At 35.4% G+C, this 14,040-nt stretch overlaps 2 protein-coding genes across 2 annotated transcripts; both read left to right on the forward strand.

Annotated features, from left to right (window-relative positions):
- The first annotated feature begins 2,146 nt into the window (after positions 1–2,146).
- Positions 2,147–8,225, forward strand: LOC110024169 (UPF0051 protein in atpA 3'region-like). The gene is given in 3 exon segments (XM_020723974.1): positions 2,147–3,571; positions 3,573–3,701; positions 7,615–8,225. Coding segments are annotated over 3 exon segments (1,758 nt in total). The 5' UTR covers positions 2,147–2,161; the 3' UTR covers positions 7,834–8,225.
- Positions 8,226–10,869: 2,644 nt separating this feature from the next.
- On the forward strand, positions 10,870–13,620 carry LOC110024178 (protein IWS1 homolog 1-like). Its single transcript, XM_020723984.1, has 5 exons — positions 10,870–11,220; positions 11,327–11,810; positions 12,053–12,126; positions 12,652–12,817; positions 13,460–13,620. The coding sequence occupies exons 1-5, from the start codon at positions 11,201–11,203 to the stop codon at positions 13,532–13,534; spliced, it is 819 nt and encodes a 272-aa protein (XP_020579643.1). The 5' UTR covers positions 10,870–11,200; the 3' UTR covers positions 13,535–13,620.
- The last annotated feature ends 420 nt before the right edge of the window (positions 13,621–14,040 follow it).

A 14,040-nucleotide genomic window follows, 5' to 3' on the forward strand; every position in this document is an offset into this window, starting at 1 on the left:
CAAAACCTTGGAGACTAGATAAGCACCCACCTCCGTCAAAGGAGTCGACGGTCACCACCGAATGACCAGGTTGTTTGGATAGAAAAATAATATGAAGCATGATTAAGAGAAGAAGAAAATTCACATAGAAAACACAGTTCATATCCGTGATTTTGTCTCAATTTGAAGTTGTAAAAGAGAACATTTCCTCAACAATCCTCTGTCCCTCAGTTGACAAAGAGAGGTTGAGGCACCGTGCATGTTGACGACACCGAGGAATCAACAAATTCTCACACTATTCCGTCAACAACACCATGTGGTGCCTCGTGCGAGTCCAAAGCACCAACAATTTCTTGCTTTGCTCTCCCAGCTAGTATCACTGGGGTCTGGGTAGGAGATGACTAACCAGCTAACCGTTCTTTCAGGTGACCACCTTCCTCCACCCGGGACACTTCTCCGAAGCGATCTTTCTTCTAGTTGTCTCTCTCTCTCTCTCCCTCTCTATCTCTCTCTCTCTCTCTCTCTCTCTCTCTCTCTCTCTCTCTCTCGTGGCTTTCCTTCGCATACTCCTCACCCAGGAGATCAAGGAGCGAGTCTAACAATCCCACATGATCCTCTAGATCCGGTCTCTTTCTTTTTTTCACCAACATCTTCTGCTCCCGATCACCATTCGGGTAGGGTTCTAGTCTCCCGCCTTATATTCTCAAAAGCTCTTCGGTAGGCAGCTTTGTTGTCTTGTCGGGTTTAGAAGATGGCTCATTCACCATGTTGGTGATCATAATGTAGTAAATCAAGTGAGGAAAAATAGAAGAAAAATATGAAAAGCGCCCCCCCCCCCCCCCCACCCACCCACAATATGTTTTTATAGGAATCGTGCGTACGAAATTCAAGGGGAGTTCAATTATTATATTATTAAGTGATCATAAATACCGTTCATTTTCTTAAATTAAATTTTCTTGTTCTTATCACAATATAACTTTCAAAAAATGAGATAATCAAGGAACTAAACACAAAAATGTGTCAGCATTAATCATTAGGCAATCCAACAACATATGAAAAAATGACATGAGAAAGCTGGACCCACTAGAAAGTAACCCAACAACCAAGAAAAACTGATCGTAGGATGCTTTGCCCAATGAGTTTAGTTTACTCAGCCAATAAGTATTCTTTGAACGAGAGTTGAGGATTGATGACCGGTCTGACGCATCCAACCGACTAATATCAACCGAACAGATCAGTCTATCTGATAGTTCTCAGAAATGCAGCCGATTTCCCTTACTTGAAGGGTTAATCGACCGACAACCCCCATTCAATAAGTTAATCAGTGACACTAATAATTTCACCTCTTTGGCTCCAATCAATCGAGCGAAAGAATAACAAGGTTTTGTGCTCACATGGTTATAATTCCTAGAATGACATTTACAACCATCATTAAATCAAGGTTAGAGATGTATTTTTTCTTCATTGTATTCCCTCTCCTATAAATAGAGAAGTATTTTCATGTAATAGTGCTTTTGGCTCTTCCCCCTCTCGATGTGCCAAAAATATTTAATTATATAAAAATTGTCATAAGAGACCAAGAATATCTCAGTTTCATCCCAAAGGGTAAGTCGTTGTGCACTTCTCTCCCCTCTCTCTCCCTCTCTCTCTTTCTCTCATCTTCTCTTGGTTCAAACACTCTAATCCTTTCGGTGTGTCTCATGAACAAATTAAGATTCAACAATATATGAATCCAACTAAATATTTATTCAAATTAAGTTTATATATAGATTTATCTTTTATTGATAAAATAGTTTAAAAAAAAAAAATTAAAATAACTCTATATTGTTTGCTCATAATTCTTTTGGATACATACACACCATATAATTCTTTGTTATTTATCTATTTAACGTCTATATTTTTATGTTTGCAAGTGTAACATTTAAATTCTAGAAAATATCATTATTATTTAATTTTAAAAAGTAAAATGCACATTGTCATACATAATTTAACCATACCAAAACATTTAAAATGTATATATGAAATTTTATTTAGTACAGACATAAATATGTACAAATTGTGTGATATGTATGTAATTTTTTCAGAATATTCTTTGTAAGAAATTCTTACAAAAAAATTAGTGGTGAATTTCGATCCTCAAGCTGTGCATCAAACTGGAACGCACGATCGTAGAGACGCGTGGATGGTTCCGATTCCATCCATTTCATGCTTCACGATATCCACCTGTGCTCCACGCGCCATCTTCCTCTTCCTTTCTCTTCCTTTCTCTCTGCTCTCTCACCCTCGCTCCGGGCGTTGCTCCCTCATGGCTTCCTCCGCCCCCTTTCTCCCAGGCCAACCCCTTCTCAACCGATCCCACTCTAATTCCCCGTTAGTTTTAGGGTTAGGGTTCCCCAACCGAACCATGGGCCTTTCATCCTATCGCCGCCCTTCACAATCCCTTCTTCGCCTTCGAGCCGAAGCTTCCCCTGGTGCTGGCACCATGGAGACATCGCAGGATTCCTCAACTGATCCCGTCCAGCGATTTCTCAAGCGAGATTACAAGTGGGGCTTCGTCTCGGACTTTGAGTCCACGTCAATCCCTAAAGGCCTCTCCGAAGCCACCGTCCGCGCCATCTCCGCCCGCAAAGGCGAACCCGCTTGGATGCTGCAATTCCGCTTAGATGCCCTCCGGAGATTTCTCTCGATGGTCGAACCTCGTTGGTCTGAAAACGTTTACCCCCCAATTGACTTTCAGTCCATCTGCTATTTCTCAGAGCCGAAGCTTAAGCCCAAACTTAATAGCCTTGATGAGGTCGATCCTAAACTCCTCGAAACTTTTGAGCGCCTCGGAGTCCCACTTAACGAGCAGAAACGCCTCGCAAATGTCGCGGTTGATGCCGTCATCGACTCCACTTCAATTGCAACTACACATAGAGAAACCCTAGCTAAGGCCGGGGTTATCTTCTGCTCCATCTCTGACGCAATCAAGGAGTACCCGGATCTTGTACGGCGATATCTCGGGAAGGTCGTGCCGATGGGCGATAACTATTATGCCGCCCTCAATTGTGCTGTTTTCAGTGATGGGTCCTTCTGTTATATACCAAAAGATACTGTTTCTCCTATGGAGATCTCGACGTACTTCCGGATTAATGATAGGGATACAGGTCAGTTTGAGCGGACTCTGATAATAGCCGATGAGAGGAGCTACGTGAGCTATCTTGAAGGCTGCACTGCTCCCTCCTATGATAAGAACCAGCTTCATGCTGCGGTGGTGGAGCTCTACTGTGCTGAAGGTGCTGAGATTAAGTATTCGACAGTGCAGAATTGGTATGCTGGAGATGAAGAGGGGAAAGGAGGGATTTACAATTTTGTGACAAAGAGGGGAATTTGTGCTGGTAATAAGTCGAAAATATCTTGGACACAGGTGGAGACAGGTTCGGCAATCACGTGGAAGTATCCAAGCGTGGTTCTGAAGGGGAATGACACTGTGGGGGAATTCTATTCAGTTGCACTAACAAAAGATTATCAGCAGGCTGACACTGGGACAAAGATGATCCATATTGGGAAAAATTCAAAAAGTAGGATTGTTTCAAAGGGAATATCAGCAGGAAAAGTCGAGGAATTGCTACAGGGGACTTGTGCAAGTTGGGCCAGGCGCTGAGAATTCTCGAAATTTTTCTCAGTGTGATTCTATGCTGATTGGTGACACTGCAGCTGCCATTACATATCCGTACATACAGGTAGTTTTCTAAAAGGCTTCATGATTGTTTTTTTTTTATTTTTTTACTTTTTGGCAAATAGGAAGATGACCAGTCAAGATCAGAATTGTCAGTTGTAGGGTGAAATTAAGAGTTAAAATTGATTAAGGTTCGGCTCAATCAAGGAAACTTGTGGCTTTTTTGTTCCCTGAAAATTTTCGTAGGTAAAATTGATGCCAAGTACTTTTTTTTGTGCTTCTCTACCATAAAAATTACATGGAAAATAAGAATATTGTTTTTCATAAAAAAATGAACAAATGCAGTTGTACCTAGACTTAAGATTGGTAGAAGTTATGATACATTTTACAAATAAAGTGGTCCTTTTATGCAACTGACTTATGATAAGGTCACTTGGTCTTTTAGCATCAAAGCTATGAATTTCAAAGTTTTGGTATTGGAAAATAAAAACATGTATTACAAAACTGTGCATCATTGTTCTGCATTCCTGAAGAGTCTTGTTGTATGTTATTTTTGTCAGTTTTTGTTTTTTGGGTGGTTGTGTAGAAGATCATTACTTATAGGTGCACTTAACAACTAAGTATTTTTGTTTTGAAATGCATGCTCTAGGAAATAAGAAGTTAATTGATGTGATAGAAAATGATTTAGGAATAACGGTTTAATTAGGAACCAGGCAGTAAAGAGTTGATTTTCTTATAAATATGCTAGTAACAATTATTTGACCACGCAAAATGTCATAATGACATCTTTCATAGTTTATTATTGGGATCTTTAAAGAAAACTATGCAAACAATTGATTGCTCTAACTTTTATAATAACATTCAATGATAAGAGTGACAAGAAGTCTATGCCAGGGGTTCTAAAAAAAGAAGATTTGCTTGCATTTTACACAATTCCTATTTATTTGCATATCTAACACCTAAACTTGATATTTACATTTATACTACTTTGCTTATGCATGAAAATCTATATTTCACTTTTTATTAGTTCATGATAGTGGCATTTTTTATGTGATATAAAAGAGCTGTGTTATAAATATAAAAATAAAAGTTTGTGTATTAGATATGTAAATTCATAAGAATTGTGTGGTATATATGTGATTGCCCCAAAAAAATTATGCTTTATAAAGTTTAAACTTTTGATTTATCTATTTTGGTTTAGAAAACTCATTGATATTATAGCCATAAATATCAAATTAAATGTTGTGGTGTAATCACTTGTTTAGATGAACTAGTTTATCGCTGTATACTTTGTGCTAATAGGGTGGCTCAAAATGGTTGAGGTTTACAATTTTCTGTCGGCTTTTGAAATCTTTGAGCCTATGGTTTAGCATTAAGATACATAAACTTCTTTTTTATATGTAGTATTTGATGAGCATGTGGAGTTTGCCATTTTCTATTCAAGTTCTCTTCTTAAAACTTCAATTTTAGCAATCACGAGAAGAACTTGAGTTCTAATATTAATATCATAATAAGAATATGGGTATGTGAGGATTTCTTCCAATGATTTAATTAAAATTACGAGTTCATGGAAATTTTATATGGAGAAAAGTTTGTCTAGGCTAGAGAAATCATATAAGACCAACCCCATTTTTATTTGTAGAAGATTAGATATGACATGAATTGGGAGGAATTGGTTGTGTATTTCATCCCAATATTGATTTAGTATTTATACAATAATAGGAGAGCTTCTAATCATAAACATATAAAATTATGGAATAATAATTGTAAAGAAACTATAATAGTCCACTGTCTATGAGTAGACAGAACAATAACTTCAATAATTCATTGATTGATTAGAAGCGGAAGGAATTTCATGAATCATTGAGGTGGCAGCTAAGGAGGAAAGCAAGGCACTGGAAGTCTTTGTGAGAGAGGGTCGTAGCTTGCATAAATCATGCAAATGTTTTACACTCCCCTTCAAATAAATGAAAGGATGTTATCAATTTCAAGTTTCTCTGATACTTCTTACATTCTTTTGTTGAGAATATTAGTAAATTGTTCACTCGATGTAGGTGTTTTTTAGGTGCTTATACTTAGTGGGAGTGATCCAATTTTGCTTCTTTCTTTTAAGAATTTATGAATCAAACACAGTCAGATTAGCTAATTATTTCCATCTTACTATTATGTTAAATAGATTTTTTGCTACTCTCATGTTGGATTTAGATTGCATCTCACAATTCTAAAAGAATCCAAGACCTACGGTATATTGGTACTGTTATTGTTGTTCATCGAGATGAAAATCATGCTTCCGTTCATAGGAAAAAACAAAAAATGAAAGAAATGTGGCAATGTGGACCAATTTGCAATGATCTAGCAATGAAGGATGTAACAATGGAAAATGTTTGCAGCAATGAAGGCTGTAGCCTTACAAAATAATGAAGGCTGCAATTATAGAAAATTAGGGGAAAGGAGAAGCTTGATAATAAAGGCTGTAGCATTACAAAATGCAGTGATGAAGAATGTTGTAATCAAAATACAAGAGAAAGAGACTAGGGTACTCTGATGTCTTGTCAAGAATTTTTAGAAAATTGGCTTATTTTTTCATTCTAACTCTAATTTTTATAAAATCTTAGAAGTGCTTCTAATAGAAAATAATATCAGTGAATAATAAATACAAAATGATAAAACTAATTTGTTCGATCAGTAGATAAAACAATAGTTATAATAGTCCATGAATTGATGAGTAGATGGTCAAGATCTAATGGATCAATGAGGTGGTAGCGGAAGTAGAAGGAAAGAAGGTGGAAGACAGTGAGTGTGGGTACTGATTGTGAAAATTATGCAGACATTTCATAATATCTGTACTTTTGTTTCATAAAGTTGACGTTGCAGTATATATATATATATATATATATAGAAAATTTGAGATCTAATTTACGCAATCCCGCTTCCTAGCTTTTGCAGATTCAAGTAATGTATTTTGCGTGTGTCAGATGAAGGCGGAATAATAGAAGGCACACTTTTATTACCTTGCTGCATCATGGCGTGGGGTACTGTTGACATTGTGTCATTTGTGTGTTCATTCTCATATGAAGCATACACATGCAATTAGTAGATGCAATTTGTCTTTAGTAAATGCAGAACAATATTTGGCAACAATTTCTTATTTTATTAGTTAAACTGGGCTTAAAGCCAGCACAGATGGTCATGACGGCGTAGATGATATTTTGCATGATTTTAGGACTTTATTAAGTAAATTAAAAATAAATTACTTAAACATGGTATAATAATACAAATGCTCTTTTGCATTAAATTTCAATAGTTGACAAATAATGTCAGAGTTGGCAGTTTAATGTCATGATAACCTCTCTCCTTCTCTTCATACATGTATTTAAGCAAAATCATAGAACCAATATTTTTCATCTTAAATGATACATCGGAAGTTGAACTATAAGGCTAACGAATAGTGATTTGATCAAATCCATAAGCCTTATATCAATAAATGTCTCTGTTTAAAGGCAGTCTGAAACTTGAGATTTTTCATACAATTTATATGGTCGGTCTAGATGGCTAGAATCAAGCATTATATGATACAATAAATTTTCTTCACTAACTTTTGCCAGTCAAGTTTGAAATGTTATTTAAATGTTGGGCCTATTACATACATACCACCCAATTCTTATGCATTTACATATCTAACACCTAAACTTGGATTTTTTTACTTCTAAAACCTAAATCTTTCGTATCACATCTGAAGAATCATTATTTAAACTTTTAAAAAGTGAGATAAACCTTTTCATGTATAGGTAAGGCAGCACATACGTAAAAATTAAAGTTTAGGTGTTAGATATGTAAATACATAAGAATTTAGTGGCATGCATGTAAATCTTCGTTTAATGTTTTATCGGAAGGCAATATTGTTGCTTTATATGGCTATTATGGAAAAACATTCAAGTACATCATTGTTGCTACTCTGAAGTTCTGTCTCAAAACAGGTGAAGAATCCATCCGCGCGAATTGAGCATGAAGCAAGCACTTCCAAGATTGGTGAGGATCAGCTATTTTATTTTCAGCAGAGGGGAATCGACCACGAGAAGGCTGTTGCAGCCATGATTGGCGGTTTCTGCAGAGATGTTTTTGATAAGCTCCCATTAGAGTTTGCGTCGGAGGTAAATGCTCTTATGAACCTTAAGTTAGAAGGATCTGTTGGCTGAACCGAACTCGCTTTGAATCTCCCACCCGCGTTAACATAAAAGTCGTGCACTTTGCAATAGGCCCGCTATGTAAATTAACTCCTTTTATTGTAAAATGGTGGAATTATAGCAATATCCAATAGAGAGAGTTTTATTTTAAGAAAGTTGAAACTATACTTTGGTTCATTTTGAAGCCAGCCGCGAAGATTTAAGCATAGTAATGCAGTTGTTTGAATAAGTTGTCCAACATTAACTGCGAATCTTGTAAATTATATGAATGGAAGTGTGCTTGCATTCTTTTGTAATTAATCCTTGGCTGTAGTGAGGGATTCCGTTAGGAGTGGAGATTTTCATTCTTTTCAAGCAGGATCTTGCAGTATAATTTGTGAAGAAGTAGAACTTAGGAGTTCCTAGCGTTTATGTAATAACCTGTTGTTTCTTTCATTTAGATTTGTAGAAGTTACTGGAAGATTCTTATTGTATTACTCATGGTTTTGTTACTGGAGCCTCAGCTTTCTAAAATTCTTTAGATGCATTAAGTATATTCATAAATTTCTAAAAAGAAATGGTCGTCTTAACTGTCAAGTTTCATGACCAATATCTCCAGCTGACACAGTCACATTGGTTGGGCTTAAGTTTATCTACACCTAGTATATGTAGATAAACTAGGTGTGGTGAAGACTATGCATATGGATAATTTTTACATGCTAGTGAAAGCAGATAAAAGTGAACTATACATTGAAATCTTAAACATTGAAACAAACTACACATAAAAATCCTACATATATATATATATATATATATATATAAACTACACATGGTAAATTACAGATGATGATTTCATGTGCAAGTAAGCTATATTTGGAGAAGTGTACACATGAACATTACACATGTAAATAACTTATTTGGGATATGATTTGACAATGGGCATAAAGAGAAAGGAGGTGTGAGTGTGTGTTTTCGGCATAGAGAAGAGGAGGGGAAGGAGGGGGGACATGGATGGGTTTCTACAAAGAGGAGTGGAAACTGGAGAAGCGAGTTGGGATTTGAGTTTTAGGTAATTGGATGGGGGAGAAGGTGGTGTGATTAGGCTAAGGGAAGAGAGAATGAGACCACGATTTTGGCCATGGAGTGGGGGTTGGGATGAGAGGGTGAGGTTAGGGTTTGGCCATGGAGTGGAGGTAGGGAATAGAGGGTTGTAAGCATGCTGAAGACTTGCATATGAAAAGATCGACACATGAAAACCCACATGACAAAAAAAAAAACTACAGGTGGAGATTACATTTTAATGTTACACATGAAACTATGGTCTTCTACTACGATGAAAAAACGAAAGATATGCATATGGAGCCAACGAGATAACTCGTGACTTCAGAAAGGCCACAACATTATCAATCGATGACCATCAATGAGTACCGACTCTATATCAAGAACAACGTTACGAGGGAAAAGTCTCAGGTTGAGTTGCAGCAAGTGATATAATATTTATTTCTTGATCTAATTAATTAGCTAATTATCTAGCCGTTTTATCTAAAGAGAGAGTAATTAATTATTTATTCTAGTGCAAACTCATAATTATTTTATTAATAGAAATGATGATTACAAAAGTAGGCCAAAAGACCAATCAAAAGGGAGAAGAGGGAGGTGTATCTGGTCAAAATCATTTTCCTATTTTTGAAAATTTCATTAGTTAAAGATGCTGAATTAATGCATTAATTATCAAGCAATTTGATTCAGTCCAATGTTAACTGCTTTATTTGCGTGATAAGTCTGAGATTTAGCAAATAATTAATTAAATCTACACAATAAAAATAATTCATATGGAACAAATTAAATCAGCTCTAAGCATTTAGTACTGTCATACACTTGTATGATAGTCAGTACTTTATGCGTTAACGCGGACGGCTAGTGAACAACTATTAACAAGGAAGATTGTTTAAGAAAAATGCGGGCAAATCAATTCTGTCGATAAGGAGTAGACAGAAAACTCTCTTGAACGGAGAAAAAATAATGCGTCCAAAGTCCGGATGTAAAGTTATGCCCAAATAACGAATATGATATAACGGGAAGGAGCGGAGCTCGAACCTCTGCTGTATCACGTCTGTCGTTTGGATGCAAGCTTAGTACAAACTCCGAACGTAATATTTTCTCCTTAAACGATGAAGAGGGGGTGAATCCTGCAGCTCAAAATGCAGTCAACAATCAAGAGGTTGTGGAACATGCCGGTCTGATTGATAACTGATGATGGGTGTGGTCCTGCAACTCCGCTTCGATTGATAGCTAATGAAGGAATTCTCTACTCAGCGTGTCGAGCAAACTACAACGAAAAGAAGCACCTAGTGCTAAACAAGTAAATGATCAATCACTACATGACCATGGATGGTGATGTTGAAAATGGACGTAGAGACTAGAGTGACACACTACTTTAACCCAATAGTTGAAAGAAGAAAGATTCCGATGCGACATCGGCTTGATGATGCTGTAGATCTTGGCCGAGCTACTGGAGATGGCCAATTAACACAATGAATAAAGCAGTTAACAAGAAAGAGAAATAGAGAGACAACACAAATGAATAATAAGAACATGCTAAATTTATAAATAACAGGGAGTATAATTGTGAGATTACATTTTCAATTAGAATAATGAGGGCTATTTCAGTATTTTTAATATATGAGACTCGTAATTTTGGGATTCCTATCTACGGGCCATTCCGAGTTGGAGGAGTCTACTGATCAGATTAAACAAAAGAGAAAATGATAGCACTATTTTTTGTGGTATAAAAATTTGAATGATATATATGTAAATTATTAGAAATATTGTTATTTACAAATCAATCAAATATAAAAATTATTGAAAAAATCTCAACCCTTTTTTTATTTTTAAAATTTTTATTGAATTCTGAATGATTCGTCATGAATATTTGGAGTGGTCCGTGCGTAATTATCCTAAATATGAATGTTTAAGAAGTGTGTGGTACGTGTGCAAATGTCCCCAAATACTTAAGCGGAGAAGGGGATGGATGGCGAACAGACCTGCGGCGTCGGAGTCGGAGGCCTTCTCCTTCACGCTGCTGACAAGCATTCGAATCTCTCCTTGCCACTTAAGCTCGGAAGTGCGATTCTTCAGCAACTTCCATGGCGCGAAAAACTCTCTGTTCGCCTTTATCAGAAGAGCGAGGGATCCTATTACCGACTTTAATGAAAGAGCAGGTGAGAGGAGAAAGAGATTCTAATTGCAGAGAAAAACAGAGCAAAGATCGATTCATATCAACATTGGAGGTTCGAATTCGAGTGTTCATCTTGCCCTAGAAGGAAAACAGCACCGCGAGATTTGTTCATCAGAGCAGACATTTGATTTTTTCTGTGAATTTTATCCTCCTAAATCTGAAATGGGCCACGATAACGATCCGTATGTGCTGCATTTGATTCCTAGGGCTTCAAAACCTTTCTCCCAGCAATTTCCAGCAAAATGTTTGTATATTTTTTGATTTTTTTTTAGCATTTCTATACGCCAGGAACATAGATGAAGGCGGAGAGGCGCTCATGGATTCATATGGCGTTCATTCGGATAGGCAGCCCTCCCATTACACCGGAAATCAATTTGACATTGAAAGCGGCCACGAATGGCGTATTGAACCGTCGCCCACACCGGCGCCTGTTGAGAACAAGCTCGGAAAGCAGAGGAAGAGGTTGGTCAAGAAGAGCGCTGCAGAGAGCTTATCCGAGCGTAGCGGGAACCCAGCCGGACAGGCGTTTGGTGGTGATGAATTGAACGATTGGAATGAGGAGGAACCGGTGAATAAAAGAAGGTCGTCTTCAGGAGAGAAAGGGAAGGAGTTGTGCGTAAAGATGAAGAGCAAAGTGTTATCGAAGGAAAGCCAAGTTGGTGCAAAAGCATCCTCTTCCAGATCAAAGGGTTATGGAGTTGGTTCAGCTGATCATGAAATCGATCCTGAGCTGCACGAATTATGGAACAATGTCGCCGGTCATGATTTAGAGGTCTGAGTATTTTTATTTGCTGAAGTGAAAATTTAATGCTAGCTAACTGATTCATCTTTTCTTTTTTGTTTGGGTAATAGTTTGAGTTTGAAAAGAAGATTAGTTTGATTTTATGCAGTTGTCATTGTCCAATTATGACTTTTGGAATTTCATCTTCTGCTCAATGTATTATTAAACTTTTGATTTGGAGTACCTAAAATAGTTATTACTGACCATTTAGATTTTGTTTATAAATATTGCAGAATAGATCAATATTCAACAAGCGCACTAGAAATGAAGACCTGCGGAGTTATGAGGATGAGAGAATTTCTTATAGGTACTAATGCCCTCCTTTTTTTTTGAGTGGCATTGACATACATACCACTCAATTCCTATATATTTATATATCTAACACCTATATTTCACATTTTACATTTATATCACCCAAATCTTTCATATCATATAAAAAATATCATTATTGTAACTCTTAAAAAGTGAAACAAATATTTTCATGCATGGATAAGGCGTCATATATGTATATGTAAAACTTGAAGTTTAGATGTATGTAAATACATAAGAATTGAGGGGTGTGTATGCAAATGTTCCTTCTTTTGTTATAAAGTTAATATACATTTTAGTGATTTATGTATTGATATCATACTTAATTTTTGTGGCTCCATTAATGTTTTATTTAGAAGAACTGCGAACAAATCTCCGAAAAGGATTCATTAGACAATGATATTGATGAATTTTCTCAGTAAATTCCTTTGGATGTTCTCAGTAAGTTCCTTTGGATGCTGCATATGCTTTCATAATATTTTGGTTTATTTTTTCATGTCACCTAATTTTTCGTTGGGTTTAGGAGGAAAAAGTTACATCAGGCTTCTCTTAGAGAATGTGCTTCTCTGCCAGAAACATTACCATTGGATTTTGTTGTGCATCCGCCATCAAAAGTAAATTGGGAAGAAGTACGTGCACGAACTATTAGAGCAGCTATGAAAGCTAAGAAAGATAAGATGCGTCGAAAGGTTCATTTCTTTGCTTCTAACATACATTCTAGAATCTCAATTTTTTGACTGAATTATTTTACTCTTTAAAGTTACAAAATGCTTATTTTTGTTAGAAAAGATACGTGTTAGATTATTAAAATGAATTAATTGATTGAATTAAGTTATTATAATTTTGAAATCTTAATAATCATATCATTCTTTATTGCCTTACTTTTATGAAGCTTTATGATTAAACATGCCTTCTTTTTCAATTATTATAATTAGATGTTCTGAAGATTTTCTAATATTCTTGTTCTATCGGATAATAATTCATTTACATGCTGGTTCATCTTTGACCTTTTTTTTTTTTAATTTTTAGGGCATTTACATAGATACCACTGAATTCCTATTTATTTACGTATCTAACCCCTAAATCTCTTATATCACAGTAAAGATACTACTTTTTAAACTTTTAAAAAATGGAATACATATTTTCATGCACAATTAAGGTGATGTATATGTAGAAATTGAAGTTTAGGTGACATGTAAGAACATAAGAATTGAATCTTCTCCTTTTTTACATTGACAATATTTATCATTTATGTTAATACCTACTCATTTATTTAATTTATTATGTCGATATACTTAAGTTTCCTTGCTTGTTTCACTCTCTTTTTACAGCGTCGACGACCATTTGATCCACTAATTGCTCAAAGGAGGCGTCCTTTGTTTAAAGTGCAATCTTCAGCGTACTAAAGAACCAAGTTTAAAAATGAGCTTTTATATTTGAAGATTTACACTTGATTGTTATACACACACACAAATGTTGACTTAGGATCATCTCTGAGGATTTTTTGGAGATCAATCTTTTTTTCCAAAATAATTTTTATATGTTTTTTTTCTCTAAAAATAATTAAGACTTTTTTAAAAACATTCAAAATATTTTTTAAATGCTTCAAGTTTTTTCAATAAAAATTTTATTTTATTTTATCAAATATATTTAATTTTAAATTAAAATATAAACATAATAAAATAGAAAAAAATAAAATAAAAATGATCCCAAATAATCTTTTAATAATTAAGAAGTATTCCTCCTACAAAAAAAGTTAAAATCTGGATCCATGAGAGCCAGTTTTTTCATGGTTTCTTAGTTTTTCTATTTGTATCCTATAAGTTTTTTTTCAACTTTTTTAAGGCTTTATTGTAGCATAAATTCACAAATTTTTATTAATTTTTTAATATCTTTTTTGAGATCCTGGATG

Source organism: Phalaenopsis equestris, unplaced genomic scaffold (genome assembly GCF_001263595.1).
Source record: "Phalaenopsis equestris unplaced genomic scaffold, ASM126359v1 Scaffold000250, whole genome shotgun sequence".
NCBI classification, from domain to species: Eukaryota; Viridiplantae; Streptophyta; class Magnoliopsida; order Asparagales; family Orchidaceae; genus Phalaenopsis; species Phalaenopsis equestris.